The sequence below is a fragment of the Naegleria lovaniensis genome (genome assembly GCF_003324165.1).
Source record: "Naegleria lovaniensis strain ATCC 30569 chromosome Unknown tig025, whole genome shotgun sequence".
Lineage (NCBI taxonomy): Eukaryota > Heterolobosea > Eutetramitea > Acrasida > Naegleriidae > Naegleria > Naegleria lovaniensis.
The window spans coordinates 201,383-216,632 of NW_025407847.1; the positions used below are offsets into that span (position 1 = coordinate 201,383).

The window sequence follows — 15,250 nt, forward strand, 5'->3', positions numbered from 1 at the left end:
CATGCAATGAATTTGTTTCTTTGACATATCAAGGATAAGTTTAAGAATATAAGTAGGGTGTATATTTTGATGGTGTTATTACTTTTGGAATCGATCAATCTTTCGATGATAGAATGGGTCGTTCAATTGAATATAGGTTGAAAGGTACAACAATCCAACAATCACAAAGAGGGAAACAATAAGGAAAGTAAGTACAGACATTCCTGTATGCACTCGAGTAATGTAAGCATAGATGCCTTGTTTGGTAGTCACTACAATATCTAGTACTTGGTCTCCATTAATATCCACAAGTTGAATTGGAGCAATGGATGGATGAGGAAGTTCAATAATTTGTTGAATATTTCCAAAAAGATCGACAACAGTGAGCCTCTTTTCTCCCATTGCAAGAATGAATGAATGTGTTTCAAATTTTCTGAGTGGAAATGCAACAATTTCAGGGAAGAATGATTCAGTCTCGGCTCCAGACTCAACCAAAACTCTTTCTCTTCTGAAAGAAGATGGAGTCATAACTTGCCATTTCACTCTAAATTTAGGCTCTCCATTGGAGCTATGTTTACGATCAAAGGTAATTGCTGTTACTAATCCAGTGGATGTTAAATAAATCAAATCTCGGGATCTAAATTGTGGCTTTTGTTCTGTGGAATAATGTTCAACCAGAGCTGGAGTGACCACATCCATTTGTTCATCTTCATAGTCATCATCCTCATCAAAGCTTTGTTTTTCCTGCTGCTCATTCGACATGAGGAAAGGAATTGAAAATTGTTCAGCAAATGAGGTTGGATGAAGTTTACAAACTGACTTTCTGAACAATGTGTCATATGGATTTGGTGCACCACTTTCAATCTTTGCCTTGCAAATTTGTGCTTCAGCAGCATCGATCATACCATCAAAATTGATATCTTGATAAACAGTGTTTTCCTTCAAAGGAGCAAATTGAGTTAACGTTCTACCAGTGTACAAGTGAATCACTTGAATACCCTTTGAAAGATGAGCCACCAACACGTTAGGTATTTTCTCAAATCTTTTCATCAGTTCGATATTCTTCTTCAATTTCTCGTTAGTATCTTTCACTTTTGTAGTAATTTGCTGAACGGCTGTCTTCAATTTTTCAGTTAATTCTCCATAATCATGTTTTTCCTCTCTCTCCTTAATTTTGGACACTTTAGCCTTCTTCGTTGGTTGGAAATTGTCTAAAATTGCTGATGTATCGTAAGGATGTCTGAACACATGAGGTAAATGATGCATAATCTTTTTCTTATATTCTCTCCATATTACCTCTCCAGAGTCGCTCAAATGTTGTTGAGCATTCAATTTGAAAGAATGTTGCTCGTAAAATTCATTGTCATCCCAATTCTTGTGATTTGATTGATGCTTCCATCGGATTTGACCTGTTGCTCCATCAAAACAATAGTAGGAAAATTGAGTGGCTGTTTCTTCAGCTTTTCTCTTATCATTTTCGAACATTTCTTGAGGTTTACGGAAACCAACAATAACCATTCCCTCATCGTTTTCATGAACTCTCCAAGGATATAATGCAACCAAAACTTCAAAAGGTTTGAAATCGTTTCTAAGATCTTCAATCTCCACGTCTGTCAGCTTCATATCTGAAACTACTTGTTGTAAAAGATCAGATTCCCACTTCAAATTTAAGTCGTGATCCAAGCATAATACTTTCCAATTAGAGAGTACGGCCACAACTCTTTTAGTTCCTCTCTGTCCTTTCTTTTTCTTTACTTTGATATGCCCATGCCCCAGACCAATTATTGAATGATGAACAGTTCCTTTGTTTTTATCCTTTTCATTGACGTCGAATGATTTCTTTTTACATTGTTGAATTATTATTTAATTTTAAAAGGTCATTGCAATATTGAGAGCACATTCCGAATATAAACGTTCCATAACATTAAAAAAGATAATCTCGATCAATACATACTTCCTCAGTAATTGGGTTAAATAAATCTTGATGTACTAATAGCGATGAAGAAATAGTCTTGAGAGAAACGATAGAAATTTTTCCATTCTCACCACTCGTAACCAAATCTTTAGATCCATCACCATCAATATCTGTAATAATAGGTTTTGGTCTGAAATATATTACAGCAATGATCGTTGCGTTATGTTCATGATCGGAAAATGTTCATCATGGATTCAATCCACCCGATAATGATCATTACTTACAATAAATCAGCTTGCCCTGTTTTCACTAGCAGTGGTTGCTGATTTGATGTTTGTGCAAAGAAAAACGCCTTTTCAAAGGTAATGCTTCCTTCTTGATTCAAAGCGATCACAAGAAGCAAGCATACCAAGGCAAACATGGCAAAATCTCGCTTTCTCATTTTTTATTCTTTCGTTCAGCTGTGTGGTGCCTCAAAAGCACACTCACACGTGTACATGTTGTCTTGTTGCAAGAAAACCGTTGTGATGATGTGGATGACAACAATTCAAATGCACGCACCGATTTTGCTGAATGGTTTTTGACGATCGTTTTCAATTGTCGTTTGTGAATGATTAATTACAATTATAATTTGAATTATTCAGCAATTCCAAAGAGTAGAACCTCAGCAACAACAACAACAACAATAAATCATTAAATAAACAAAAATATACGACCGACTCGAGTAGCTTTTAATTCATTTAGAATTCGTAGGACTTTGGCTTGTGAGCACCAGTGGAGGAGTTCAACTTGGCAATAATTTCCTCTTGACTCAAAAGGTCAACATCAGAAGCTTGAACATCAACGTGGATGGCAAACTTTTGAGTGACTGCAGTCTTGTTAGCAGCAACCTTTGATCTCTTCATGGCATTACATTGAGGACCAGTCCAAGCAACCAAAATGTATTTAGTTCTTCTAGAGTCATCATCTACAGCAACAGCACGGAAAATACCAAACTTGACATCAGTTGGACCAAAGTTGCTCAAGAATTCACTCCAATCTCCATTACCTTCAGCATCTTTGACAATTTCAGTCTTTTCTGGGATGAAAGTAAACCATTTGATGCTTTCAGTCTTTAAACTTTCCCAAGCAGATTCAACTTCTGGTGAGATGGATGCCATTTGTGTGGTAGTGATGTTGTTGTTGTTGTTTGATTTTTTTGTGTGTTAAATGATGATGAGGTGTGATTTTGAATGACAGGTGGTGCCATGGGAGTGTGAAAATCTTCAGCCAACGTCATGTGGCGCCTTCAAATTAAATGACAACATTCTCTTGTAATGTTCCGTATTGTATTGTTTTTTGATTGATGGATAGGTGCTAGAGTGACAGGCACTTCAAGTGACAGGATGATGAGTAGGAAAGAGGCATGACGACCTTTTTACTTTTGAATCGCTTCATTGGCCAATAATGCATGTGGTCACTAATTGCACTACTGAATGGTTTTTGAAATGATTCAGTTAGAATGAATGGGCTTTTGGCAAACATTAGTAAGGATAAAACCACACAAAACAACCAATAGCATCTTCACACGTTTGCAATGGATTGAAAATGGTTTGTAAATATCCTCTTTGGAAAAGACAAGCAGATGAATGGTTGTGATGAGACGACTCATCATGGTTTAGGTTGAACATCAATGTTCCAACAACAACAACCTTACTCAAATTTAAATTCTCTAAAATTGCAACTCTTTGATTCCAAAATTCACCATGTGAATGCTCAATTATAGGAGCCTTATTGGGATGATCGATGGATGGAGTGTCGATACCAATTAAAAGTAAATTTGGAAATTCATGAGCAAGAAAATGAGAGGCTTCTTTGGATAGATGACAAAAATCATTGGTCCATTCCATCTCATTGGTAGGATGTTGTTTTCTTGTCTTCAATATAATTCTAAACACTTCTTCTTTTGGAATTTCAATTTTTTTAAAAACATTTTCAAGCAATTCTTTTGAAATAGTGAAATTGTTGATCGAGTCAGGTAATAAAGTCTCCAACATGATAACGATACAATCTCCATTGTATTGCATGGTATGAAATTTTTCAATGTTTGGCGATTTTTCAAAATGTTTTGGTTGATCGGCATGAGTACCAGCATGACTGTTGGATAATATTATATTTCTTGTAACCACGCATACACCTTGACTCGATGAGGAAACATCACATGACTCGTTTATCAAACTAGATTTTTGTTTCGTTGAATTGCAACATTGATCGGATTCAATTTTTAACTCTTGTAGTAATTCTTCTTTTGAAATAAATTGAGCAAATGGAGTGTAATCATGATAGGGAAAGGAAGCATATTTTGCAGTTGGAGACACTGAGAGATCAATTCCGAATGTTGGATTAATCAGGTTGTATTTGGATGTTTTTGTATTGAATTGGAGAGCTTTCTCAAGTTTCTTTGAAAGAATGGGACATGGAATGAACTCGTGTCCTTCTTCGTGGTTGGTATTGGCATGAAAACAAGACATTTTTCTTTTTTCAAAAACGAAAAAATGCTTCACAAGCTCACCCGAACACTCATTCACCAACAACAGCTTTCAACAACCCAAACTCTTGCTTCTTTGATATTGAAAAGTAATATTTATCCATCTTTTTTAAAGTTGGATTATACACAACATCGATTCTTTTTGAAAAAGTTATTTGGAAAAGAAACTAATAATTCCACATCTCCGAATGACAATGATAAACAATCGGAATTTTTGAAAGAAAGAGAAAAATTAGCAACACATTTAAAAAACGAAAGAGAACAAATCTATGATGAAATTAATAGATATTCTCCTTTGAAAGAAATTAAATCAGTTTTGAAGCATAAGGGAAAGCTTTTTATCAGCACGTCAGGACAATTAACAGCTCCAGAAAAAAGCATTGTATTTCCTTCACCTGACGCCTCTCTTGGAGATGGAAGAAACAAAGTAGCGATTAGAAATTTAAAAGGAGAGCAAGTAGATCTATTGAAAATGATAAGAAATTGTAGAGCTACATTATTGTTTGTAAATTTTACCGAATATGGATCTAACATGACCAAAGAATGGAAAGAGGCTTTTGATGAATTTCAAAAACGTTATACTGAACAATCAGGAGCATCCTCTATTCTCAAAGCGCAATGTATTGATTTTAGCATCAGTGAAAACTATGTGATTGCATGGCTTGAATCGGTGGTCATGAATAATCTCAAATCAAAGATTGCACCTGAAATGCACGACAAGACATTGGTCACATTTTTAAAGAGTAATAATGAAACATACAAATTTAAGGACATGATTCAAATCACAAATAGCAAAACATGCTACGTTTTTGTCATTGACCAACAATGTAGGATTAGATGGAAAGCTGTGGGCCTTCCCGAAGGAAAAGAGAAGGAGTTTATGATTTCGGCTATCCAACAGCTTGTGGCTCAAACAGAACGAATCAAATAAGAAAACTCCAATGATTCTCTAAATTCACAAAATTTTATCATTCATTCTCTTTTGAATAAATTATTCCTTAGAAACAACCTTTGGACCAGCACCAACTGTGGTGTGAATGAGATATCTCAAACCATCAGGGCTTACCTGAACAGAAGTTGTCTTTTTGAATGACTCTACCAAATCGGTGTATTGCTTCATCTCAGTAACAAATGGCTCCTTTGTGAAGAATTGTTCTTGGTTGGATGGAGGGAAGAATGCGTGCAAAATTGCCAAAAACTTGTTTGTAATTTCCTTGCTTGGGAAAAACAATACAGCATTTGGACCAGCATCAAAAGTATAGGCAGCCTTCAAATTTTGAGTTCCATTTCCATCGTCAAAAGCATTGAAATCGTTCACTAATTGAACAACTTGTTTGGAGGTGTCATTCATGTAATAAATTGGTGGTTTGGTATCAGCACAACAGTCATGCATGTTATCTGAATCATCCATGGTCAATCTAGCAAAAGTGTTAAAGTCCTTGTTCTTCAAAGCTTTTTCCATTTCGATCATTCTTTGTGGCACAATTTCACTTGCTCTCACTTTCAACTTTTCACTAGTCAATACTGATTGTTGCATACCAGAAGTTGATGGAGTATGTTTTTGTCGATCGCTGACCACACAAATCACAATATTAGTTTGTTTTGAAAATTCATCAAATTCATCTGTTACTTGAACAGCTTTGCTTGTTTCATGATCTGTTCCCTTTTCCCAAGCAACAAAACCGCCATATAAAGATCTACAAGCGCTACCACTTCCTAATCTAGCAATAATACTCAAGTCTGTCTTAACTTCAAATAATTGACCCAAAGCATAAACCAAACAACAATAACCGCTTGCACTGGAAGCAAGACCAGCTGCTGTAGGGAAGTTATTTGTAGAGTCGATATGAACATAAATTTCTTGATCCTTATTTGGACGTTCAGTATACCACTTTGCAGTAGCAGCCTCACGAATGTAACGGAACACTCTTTGGATACGTTTACTTCCTTGAACATCTTCCTTCTTTCCATTGAGAATCAACTCATCACAAGTAAATTCGGTACTAGCTTGAACTGTGGTAGTAGTTTTTAAATCATCTTGGTTCAAAGTAGCGCTGAGAGATGAGTTGAGTGGAATATGTTCTTCTTCATTCTCCTTTCCCCAATATTTGATGACAGCAATATTCACTGGGCTTGTGCAAGTAAATTTCGGAGAAGTGTAAGAGTAAGAAGTAGCGGCAGGCGATGATGACATTTTTTTCAACGACGACGAAAAGGCTTCTCGGTGAACGAATCATGTGAATTCAATGCGACCATCTCAACGGAAAGCCATGATTGTGTTGTTCATGTCGATTCATTCTTTCAACAACTGTTGAGTTAAGTCATAAGTGAGTGGAAGCTGGGAGTCATTCGGAAATAAAGGAGAAAAAAATGCTCAACAATAACAACCACAACGCGGAACAAGATTTGGATGATCTTCTTGATGGTGAGTGGTCAATCATCTCTATGGTCCGATCATAATTTTCTTATTACATTATAATTTTACATCTTGATATAATAGATGCTTTGAAAGAATTTGATGATGATAATAATGAAAATTACTCATCTCCGAAGGCAACAAAAACTACAGAAAAAGAAACAACCACCACAAAACAAAATAATAACTATTTGGAAGGCTCTTCGAGTGTTGCTGAATCGACAACAAATGATGATATTGATTTGGATGACATTTTAGAAAAAACACTTCTTTCCGAGGAGAAGCAAGTTGTAAATCATTTAGCGGAGCAAGTGACAAAATTTTTCTCTGAATTAGAAAAAGAAGGAAACGATGAAGGTGAAAATAAGGCGACTACCTCCTCCTCCTCTTCATCAACCTCTTCCTATAATTTTCAAGAAGTTATGAAGAACACTCTTGACATGCTCAACAAAAACGCTGCATCCATGAACAATGCAAATTTACCGACCGGAGAAGAAGGAGATCAAGATGAAACTGTGGATGAAGGAGCATTTTCAGGCCTGTTACAAAAAATGATGGAAGTATTGATGTCTCCAGATATTCTTCGACAACCAATGGAAGAATTGCGAGAAAAGTATCCAGTTTGGCTTAAAGAAAAGAAAGGTCAAGTTCCCGAGGACGAATATCAACGAGTTCAAAGACAATACGATTTATGTTGCAAGATTTGTCGTGTTTATGAAACTCAACAGTATCCAGATGCTATTGATGAACTCATTGAGTTGATGAAAGCAATGCAAGAGCAAGGCCAACCTCCAGAAGAGATTGTAAGTCAATTATCAAAGCCTGAAGGAGGTAATGAAGAGGCGAATGAAGTTCATAAACTGCTGCAGGGTTTAAACCTCCCTTCTAACATGGGAGATGGTAAAGGATGTCCCACACAATAGTGAACAATTTATGATGCATTTCTTTAAAGAAATGAAAAATTAAGACTTGGATTTGCTTGGACTTTATCTTTGCTGTGAAATGATAGTTACAGTGCTGATGATGTTTACACTTGTGATGGTGGCCAAACTGTCGTCTTTTTTTCCAAATTGGCGTTGTAAATTCCCCATTTGCCTCTCAAAAAAATATTCAACAAAATGAAAATTTCATCATTGTCAAAGACTAGCAAGAAGCTTTTGCAGACAAATAGTAGATGTTTCTCTACTTGTCTTAACAACAAGGCCAGTTTAATAGGCTCCCCAAGCGAAATTCCTCTCTCCAGCTTCTTCCCTGGAACTCCTGTTCTTCCTAACCAAGCTGATTCTTCTGAGGAATCCCTTGTCTTCCAAACACAAAAATCAACTCTTCCAAACGGATTGAACGTTGTTTCAACTGTAAGTATGATGATAATTGGTAATGATGATTCAAGTCTGCGGAACATAATTTATCTAAATTTTTAAATACAATCATTTTCAATCACCACACAACGTTCATCAAAACATCATCACCTGGATATCAACATGATATTATCAACAACAACATTGAAATAATGATATCATTACCATCACAATATTTTGATAGGATTCTACATCAAGAGGAGTGAGTGTTGTCAGCCTTTTTGTTAATGCTGGATCTCGTTTTGAAACATACCGTACAAGCGGTGTTTCTCACTTTGTTGAAAAATTCTTCTTCTCAGGTACCAACAACAGAAGTTTGCTGAGATTAGTCACTGAATTACAAAAGACTGGTGCTACCGTTAGCGCTCAAGCTGGACGTGAAAATATTGTGTATCAAACTGAGGCTTTGCGTGAGTCAGTCCCACAAGTTTTAGAACTTATTTCCAACTCTGTTTTACAAGGAAGATTACATCCATGGGATTTGGAACCAAAGACCGAAGCTGTTAAACGTGATATTTCTGAATTCCAAAACAATCCTCAATTCGTTTTGAATGAAGCACTTCATAATATTGCCTTCAACGGTGAAACTCTCGGACGTTCATTGTTGTGCCCACCTCATAATGTTTCAAAGATTGATACTGATGTTATTTTGTCTTACATGGATAATTTGTTTGTTGCTCCACGTATGACATTGGTTGGTACAAACATTTCACATGACGAGCTTAAGGAATTGGCAGCAGCATTGTTCGGATCAATTCCAACTCAAGTTTCTCAAAGACCAGAGGGTGAGCTTTTCACTTTTGACAAGTCTGAGTATGTTGGTGGTGATTATCAAATTCACGACCTTTCTGGAAATGGTGTTCATGCTATTTTGGCATACAAGGGCCCATCATTGAACTCTACAACACAAGCACCATATCTTGTATTGAATGAATTCCTTGGCCAAACTTCAAACAAGTATACTGCATCAATTCACCACACAGCATCAAGATTGGCAAAGACTGTAAAGAATGTCGAGTTTGGATCATCATTTGTTACTTCATACTCTGATAATGGCTTGTTCGGAGTTTATCTTTCCGGAAAGAGTGCCAAAGAGGTTTCTCAAGCTGTTGAAAAGGTTGTTTCTGAATTGAACTCTGTGGACAAGAATTTGACCCAAGATGCCTTTGAAGGTGCCAAGAACCATGCTTTACTGAAACTCTATAACTCTGTTTCTTCAAGCCTCGGATTGAACGAACACAATGCTACCTATGGATCTGTACAGGAGGTTGCACAAGCTATTTCGAACATTACTCTCCAAGAGGTTCAACAAGCAGCCAAGACTTTGTTGCAATCCAAACCAACTTTGGTTTCATACGGCAATCTCGATAGAATGATTAAGGTTAGAAACATTCAATAATTAATTTTTTGAAACGGTAACACATTGACATACAAAAGGGAGAGGGTCCTTTTCTATACCCTTATTTAAAATAAATTAAAATTCAATTTAAGGCTGGAATGTTTGTTTATTCATTTTCGTATCAACAAATCGTTCCCAAAGTTCGTTCAAGTCCAACTAGGCAATGTATTTTGAATGGATGGAAATAATTGCTTTCAACTGTTGCTTTTCCTTTGATCAGTTCAAGTTCCAATTCAGCGGCTAGTGTCGCCAAATGTGAAGGTAAATTCAACTGCAACGGAGACGAACTTTTTAGGTATGTTTGAATCAAAACGAGAGCAGCTTTGTTTCTCCCTCTCTTGGTTGCAATCCTTGAGAATCTTTCCACGTCTCTGTAAAATAATACATTTTCAGGACAATAGCTTGCGAAATCTAACACTAGTTCTAAAGATTTCTTATCTTTCAAAAACAGTTCAATATCAGACTCTGCTGAATCAATTGCTGATTCCGTTGTACAGGTTGACTTTGGATTCTCGAGATGATAAATCTTAAACAACTAATAAGAACAAAGAGTGTTCTTGCAATCATACTTTGAATCATGTAAATTGGATTTCTATGAATAATTGGAGTGGAATTTCTTGTAAAGAATAAAGTCAAAGAACCAATGATAATGAGTACAACATTTCGCTGTGGCCATAGCAAGAATGTTGTGTGCGTAGTAGTTGTAGTGGTCATTGAGTTGTTGAGCTCAGAGTCATAAATGTCGTTCTTTTTTCTAATTTATTCAAACATGATCGTGGAACGATGGATTCTCCATCATCATCATGGTGTCAACACGGGTATTATCGTCGGTCGCATGAGCATTCATCCAATCATGATAATGCAAGTAGTGTTCATAGCAGTGATTACCCGCAGAGAGAGTCAAGAACCTACTTCTCCAAAAATGTGGAATATGAAGAGGAGACTCATTTGTTGCTTCTTTTCACAACTTTTCTTTTGTAACCGTTTGTTGTTGTTGTTCTCTCATTGAAGTGCTGCCAGATGAATCATTACCTAACAATGCTAATTTTCTTTCAATATCTGTTCGATTCAATTTTCTAGCTTCATGCATGACTCTCATTCGCATCAAAGGTGAAATTTCAAATAATTGATCATGTAAAATTAGATTCTCAATGACTTGAAATACTCGATCAGGTTCATAAATCAAAGTTAATCCTATATATCGATTCAATAAGGTACTCATTGAGAATTCATCTTCTAAATGAATCATCATTGAAAAGTAATTTTCATTCTTGTCATAAATTTCTTGAAATAATAATTTAAGTTCAAAATAATCTGAATCATCTCTACAACATTGAGTGAGTATATAAAATGTTAATAAATCTCCTTTCAATTCTCTTGGTCTCATATTATATAGAATCCATACAGCAGAGAAATAATGTTGTCGAAACAAAGATGTTAAAATACCATTTAAAGTTCCAATGTTCATATATGGAAGATATTTACGGAGTGGCGGTTCTTTACCATTGTTACGATTTTGGTTCTTGTGTTTCATGACAAGTTTCATGAATAATAATGTGGAATAGTAATAAATTTCATTATTACATGGAATGTTTGGTGTGGAGTGAAAGGTCGAAGAGGAGTGTGATGGTGATGTCTTGTTGTTGTTGTTGATAATAGTAGTAGTAGTACTAGTAGTACTAGTATTCCATGGTTTTGAAATGTTCATAGCCATTGTAGAATTAGTTGGACAAGGAGTGGAATTCAACTTGTTGTTAGAAGAAGATTTGTGATCCACAGTGCATGTATTACCATTAACAATCCTATTCAACACAGAATATATGAGAGATGAATCTTCAAGTGCAATTCGATCCATTCCTCTCAAGAAACAACTTGTAGTGAGAGTTAAAAATTTCTCAATGGCTTTCAATGTTCTAGAATCACCATCAAAGTTATTTCTCAATGATAGTACGGATTCAAAGATTGATTTTTGAAATTCAAAACCCTTTCTCAAATTGGAATCTTGTAATGTATCAAATATATTAAGAGTAATATCATCTGTTGGAATTATTTGATAAACTTGATACATTTCTTTGAATAATGAAATGGCAGTCGTGATGTAATTTTTGTGTTTCAAATAGGATAAAATAAGTTTTCTAAAAGTTTCTAAATTTGGAATTGCCTTATTTTGTCGTATCAATAAATACACATGATCAATATCATTCAAATCATTTTGTTTTGAATAAATATCAAGTAATACATGATAGGATGTAATCATTTGAGGATAGAGTCTAATCAAAGTATGACACACTTGAATTGCCTTTTCATCATTTCCAACAATTTCAAAATAATATTGAGACATTAAAACATAAGTTTCATGATTTGGAAAACTCTCAAGATACCAAGTCATGTCTTCAATTTTCTTTTCAAATGTTAAACGAACTTTCTGAGATGTAACGATATGATCATGTTTCAATAAATATAAAAGTATCAAGTTACATGTTGGTGTATCCATCAGATAAGAGTTCGCACACACACGACTCTCAGAAGTGAGTACAGAAGTGTGATTACTCATAGTATCATCATTGTGATCCATCATCATTGGATATCTCTTCAATAGAATGGATTGAAAATGTTCAGTATGTAAATGTGCTTTTAAATATATTCTCAAGGTGTGAGTATTGTGTTGAAGAGAGGGAATTTTGTGAATGACTTGTTCATAGAAGGTCATCATTCGAGAGTAGCGTTTCACTTGTTGTTGTTGCTCAGATGGTGATGTCGAAAGGATTGTATGATCATGTAGTAGTAGTAGTGATTGTGATGATGATTGTGATGATGCCTGTGGTAGAAATGCATGTGATTCCATTGTGTTCACAAAGGATTCCGCCATGTGTTCAAAAATGATGTGAAATAATTTGCTCAAAAATTCATAGCATGAGGGTATGAGATGTAGAACTTGCTCGATGGTAGTAGTAGTAGTAGTGGAAGTGCCCGTGGTGATAGAAGTAGTAGTAGTAGTAGAATTACTGGTTATAGTTGTATCATTCATCATCTTCTCCAACTCGGATAATAATTGAGAGAAAATATTCGCTGCATGTAACGTTCGATTCGTCTTACAAAGTGATTCAATGACTCTCTCAATGATAAATTCCTCACTCACTAATTTTGCGGTGGCCATACTTGTATGATCCTTTTGATGATCGTCATAATGACGGTCGTGTTGATCCATGCTATTGTTGTCCTCTTGATCCATTCTACTGAGAGTATGATGATTGGTAATTTCTATTCTGTCATGGTTATTAGTGTCAATTCTATTATTGACATGACTTTGATCATTACTATCTATTTGATCATCATCATTGACACTTCCATGTTCTTTCAAATATCTCTTGATATTCTTCTTGAGATGTTCAAAGCTTGCCTTTGCAATTGGTTCTTCAATTTTCAATCTCCAAATATTAAAAGCGAGTTCTTGTAGTGTGCATGGTAATCCATTCTCTTGAATGACTTGATCATTTGTAAACTTTTTAAAGTGAGTTTTGAAAAATTCTAATGCAAATTTCTTTTCATCTTCAGTGATGGCACTTTCATTCAATTGATGACATAATAATTGAAAGGTTTCATTTTCAAGAGTGATTGAGTTGTTGTTTTTGCAAGAATTTGAAAACCATTGTAATGCTACATCCATATTCTGAGTGGTCATGTATTGAATCAATTGATTGATGAGTATGGATTTTTGTGTCACTGACCAGACTGCAATAGGAGGAGTTGTCGTCGAAGTAGTAGTAGTAGAACTGGTAGTAGTAGTAGTAGAACTAGTTGTACTAGTGGAATGCATGGTTTGTGTGACATTCAAGGATGACTGAAGAAGGTATCGATAAATGCAAGATATGGAATTTAGTCCAAAATATTGTCCAATGAGAGTGATCATTCTTTTGAGAATCATGACTTGTTCATTCCTTAAGGAATCTTCATACATTTTCATGAATTCTTCAAAATATGGAATGACATCTATTGGTTTACCCGTAAATTTTGGTAAATGAGTGAATTGTGAGATTGGAATGTCTAATTTGACGCATGCTTTCATGAGAGAAAGTAAATCCATTTCATGACCAAGATATTTCATAGCAGATCGATAGGTCAACATCCAATTATTATTATTATTAGAATTGCTTGTTATATTCTTGATATTATTATTATTCAAAGTTTGATTATTGATTTGATTAAAAATATATTTCACTTGTGTAAAATCACTCATGGATGCATAATACTCTAATAGCAGAGAATATCCATAATCGTCTAATTTAGATTCTATATTAGGTAAAATATAATGTTGAATAGATTCAACTGGAGCATTGAATTTCAAAGCTTGTTGTAACAGAGCACTGTAGTGATGTGTCGTGTATGGACCATCCAATAACGATGGAATTGATTCAAATGCTTGGATTGCTTCTTTAAATGATTTTGCATTTAAAATCATTAACTCAAATGTTTTTGAATCAAATCCAATCATATTCTTTTCATTTAAAATATTTTTAGATGTTGTATTTAAATATTTGAATAATTCATCAATATCAATCGAGTGAGTGTTCATTGAATGAAGTGATGAATCATTGTATGTATCAGTGTTGAGAGTATCTCTTTGCTTGTCATTCATTCTACTTTCAATCATTAAATGAAATAAATCTCTCAAATCATGGACTGTAAAATATTTTTCATCAAAAATAATTTCAGTCTTGGAATCGATTCCTCCACTCGTTGCTAGAGTCTTATCATTTTCAATCTTCTTCTTCTTCTTCTTGAAAATTGTTTTTATAAACTGAATATGAAATAATTTCATTGCATTTTCATGACCTTCAAAGAATAGCAATAATTCAATCGCTGATTTGTATATTGCAAATGTTAGTGGAGAACAAGATGGACCAGTTGCTTTCTCAAATTCTTCTAAAATTCTCATCACTGAATTTTCAATACTCTTTTTGTAATCCACAGCAGCATGTTCATTCAATATCTTTAAAGTCAAACGATTGTTGAGAATGGTTTGAAACAAGTATAAAATATAGGAAGGATGATTCTTTTGTGGAAGATTGTGAAAATATAACAAAGCATTTTGTAAAGATTCTTTTTGAATAATTTCTTTCAATTGATCAACGATGTGTTGAGTCAATGAAGAGTCAACTTGAGGATATTGATCAACAACAACAACAAGTTGCTTAAATTCCATGAAAATTTTATGAACATATTGTTGAGAAAGCTTTTGCATAACTTTCATAACAGAATCGAATTTTAAAGAAGAAACATGATTAAAAGTAGGTACAGTCATACTACTAGTGGATGGAGATTTGTGAGTTGTTCCATCTTCAGAGATATGTGGCTGAGAATTGTTGTCATTGTTCAATAAGAGATGATAGAGATTTTGCCAATTCATAGAGCCTTGTGTGGTCGAGGATGAGGAGGATGAGGACGATGGTGAATGATCATGATTGATAGTTGTTGTTGTGGATGAATAATTTCGAACATGTTGTTGTCTAGTTGTGTATGATGGAAAAAGGAATGATGAAGTGTTGATACCACAAATATTTGGAATAATTTTCGAACCATGATGCACTCGCATCATCGGAGGTTTCAGAAACGATGATGAAGAAGAGCCTATTCGCTGATACATTTTTTTTCAAAT

The 15,250-nt window shown here is 34.8% G+C and overlaps 8 protein-coding genes across 8 annotated transcripts; 3 read left to right on the top strand and 5 right to left on the bottom strand.

The window, feature by feature from the left end:
- Nucleotides 1–78: 78 nt before the first annotated feature.
- Nucleotides 79–2,336, bottom strand: C9374_005738 (uncharacterized protein; the record flags this gene model as incomplete). The annotated part of the gene is made up of 3 exons (XM_044695521.1): nt 79–1,818; nt 1,934–2,084; nt 2,179–2,336. The coding sequence occupies 3 exons, from the start codon at nt 2,334–2,336 to the stop codon at nt 79–81; spliced, it is 2,049 nt and encodes a 682-aa protein (XP_044547625.1).
- A 298-nt stretch (nt 2,337–2,634) lies between these two features.
- On the bottom strand, nt 2,635–3,054 carry C9374_005739 (uncharacterized protein; the record flags this gene model as incomplete). The annotated part of the gene is made up of 1 exon (XM_044695522.1): nt 2,635–3,054. The coding sequence occupies one exon, from the start codon at nt 3,052–3,054 to the stop codon at nt 2,635–2,637; it is 420 nt and encodes a 139-aa protein (XP_044547626.1).
- Nucleotides 3,055–3,417: 363 nt separating this feature from the next.
- C9374_005740 (uncharacterized protein) lies at nt 3,418–3,960 on the bottom strand (the record flags this gene model as incomplete). The annotated part of the gene is made up of 1 exon (XM_044695524.1): nt 3,418–3,960. The coding sequence occupies one exon, from the start codon at nt 3,958–3,960 to the stop codon at nt 3,418–3,420; it is 543 nt and encodes a 180-aa protein (XP_044547627.1).
- Nucleotides 3,961–4,428: 468 nt separating this feature from the next.
- On the top strand, nt 4,429–5,352 carry C9374_005741 (uncharacterized protein; the record flags this gene model as incomplete). The annotated part of the gene is made up of 1 exon (XM_044695525.1): nt 4,429–5,352. The coding sequence occupies one exon, from the start codon at nt 4,429–4,431 to the stop codon at nt 5,350–5,352; it is 924 nt and encodes a 307-aa protein (XP_044547628.1).
- A 60-nt stretch (nt 5,353–5,412) lies between these two features.
- Nucleotides 5,413–6,615, bottom strand: C9374_005742 (uncharacterized protein; the record flags this gene model as incomplete). The annotated part of the gene is made up of 1 exon (XM_044695526.1): nt 5,413–6,615. The coding sequence occupies one exon, from the start codon at nt 6,613–6,615 to the stop codon at nt 5,413–5,415; it is 1,203 nt and encodes a 400-aa protein (XP_044547629.1).
- Nucleotides 6,616–6,791: 176 nt separating this feature from the next.
- Nucleotides 6,792–7,760, top strand: C9374_005743 (Peroxin 19 (Pex19), putative; the record flags this gene model as incomplete). Its single annotated transcript, XM_044695527.1, has 2 exons — nt 6,792–6,846; nt 6,922–7,760. 2 exons carry the CDS (start codon nt 6,792–6,794, stop codon nt 7,758–7,760), a joined length of 894 nt encoding a protein of 297 aa, XP_044547630.1.
- Nucleotides 7,761–7,955: 195 nt separating this feature from the next.
- C9374_005744 (uncharacterized protein) lies at nt 7,956–9,594 on the top strand (the record flags this gene model as incomplete). Its single annotated transcript, XM_044695528.1, has 2 exons — nt 7,956–8,192; nt 8,380–9,594. 2 exons carry the CDS (start codon nt 7,956–7,958, stop codon nt 9,592–9,594), a joined length of 1,452 nt encoding a protein of 483 aa, XP_044547631.1.
- Nucleotides 9,595–10,555: 961 nt separating this feature from the next.
- On the bottom strand, nt 10,556–15,238 carry C9374_005745 (uncharacterized protein; the record flags this gene model as incomplete). The annotated part of the gene is made up of 1 exon (XM_044695529.1): nt 10,556–15,238. The coding sequence occupies one exon, from the start codon at nt 15,236–15,238 to the stop codon at nt 10,556–10,558; it is 4,683 nt and encodes a 1,560-aa protein (XP_044547632.1).
- Nucleotides 15,239–15,250: the final 12 nt, after the last annotated feature.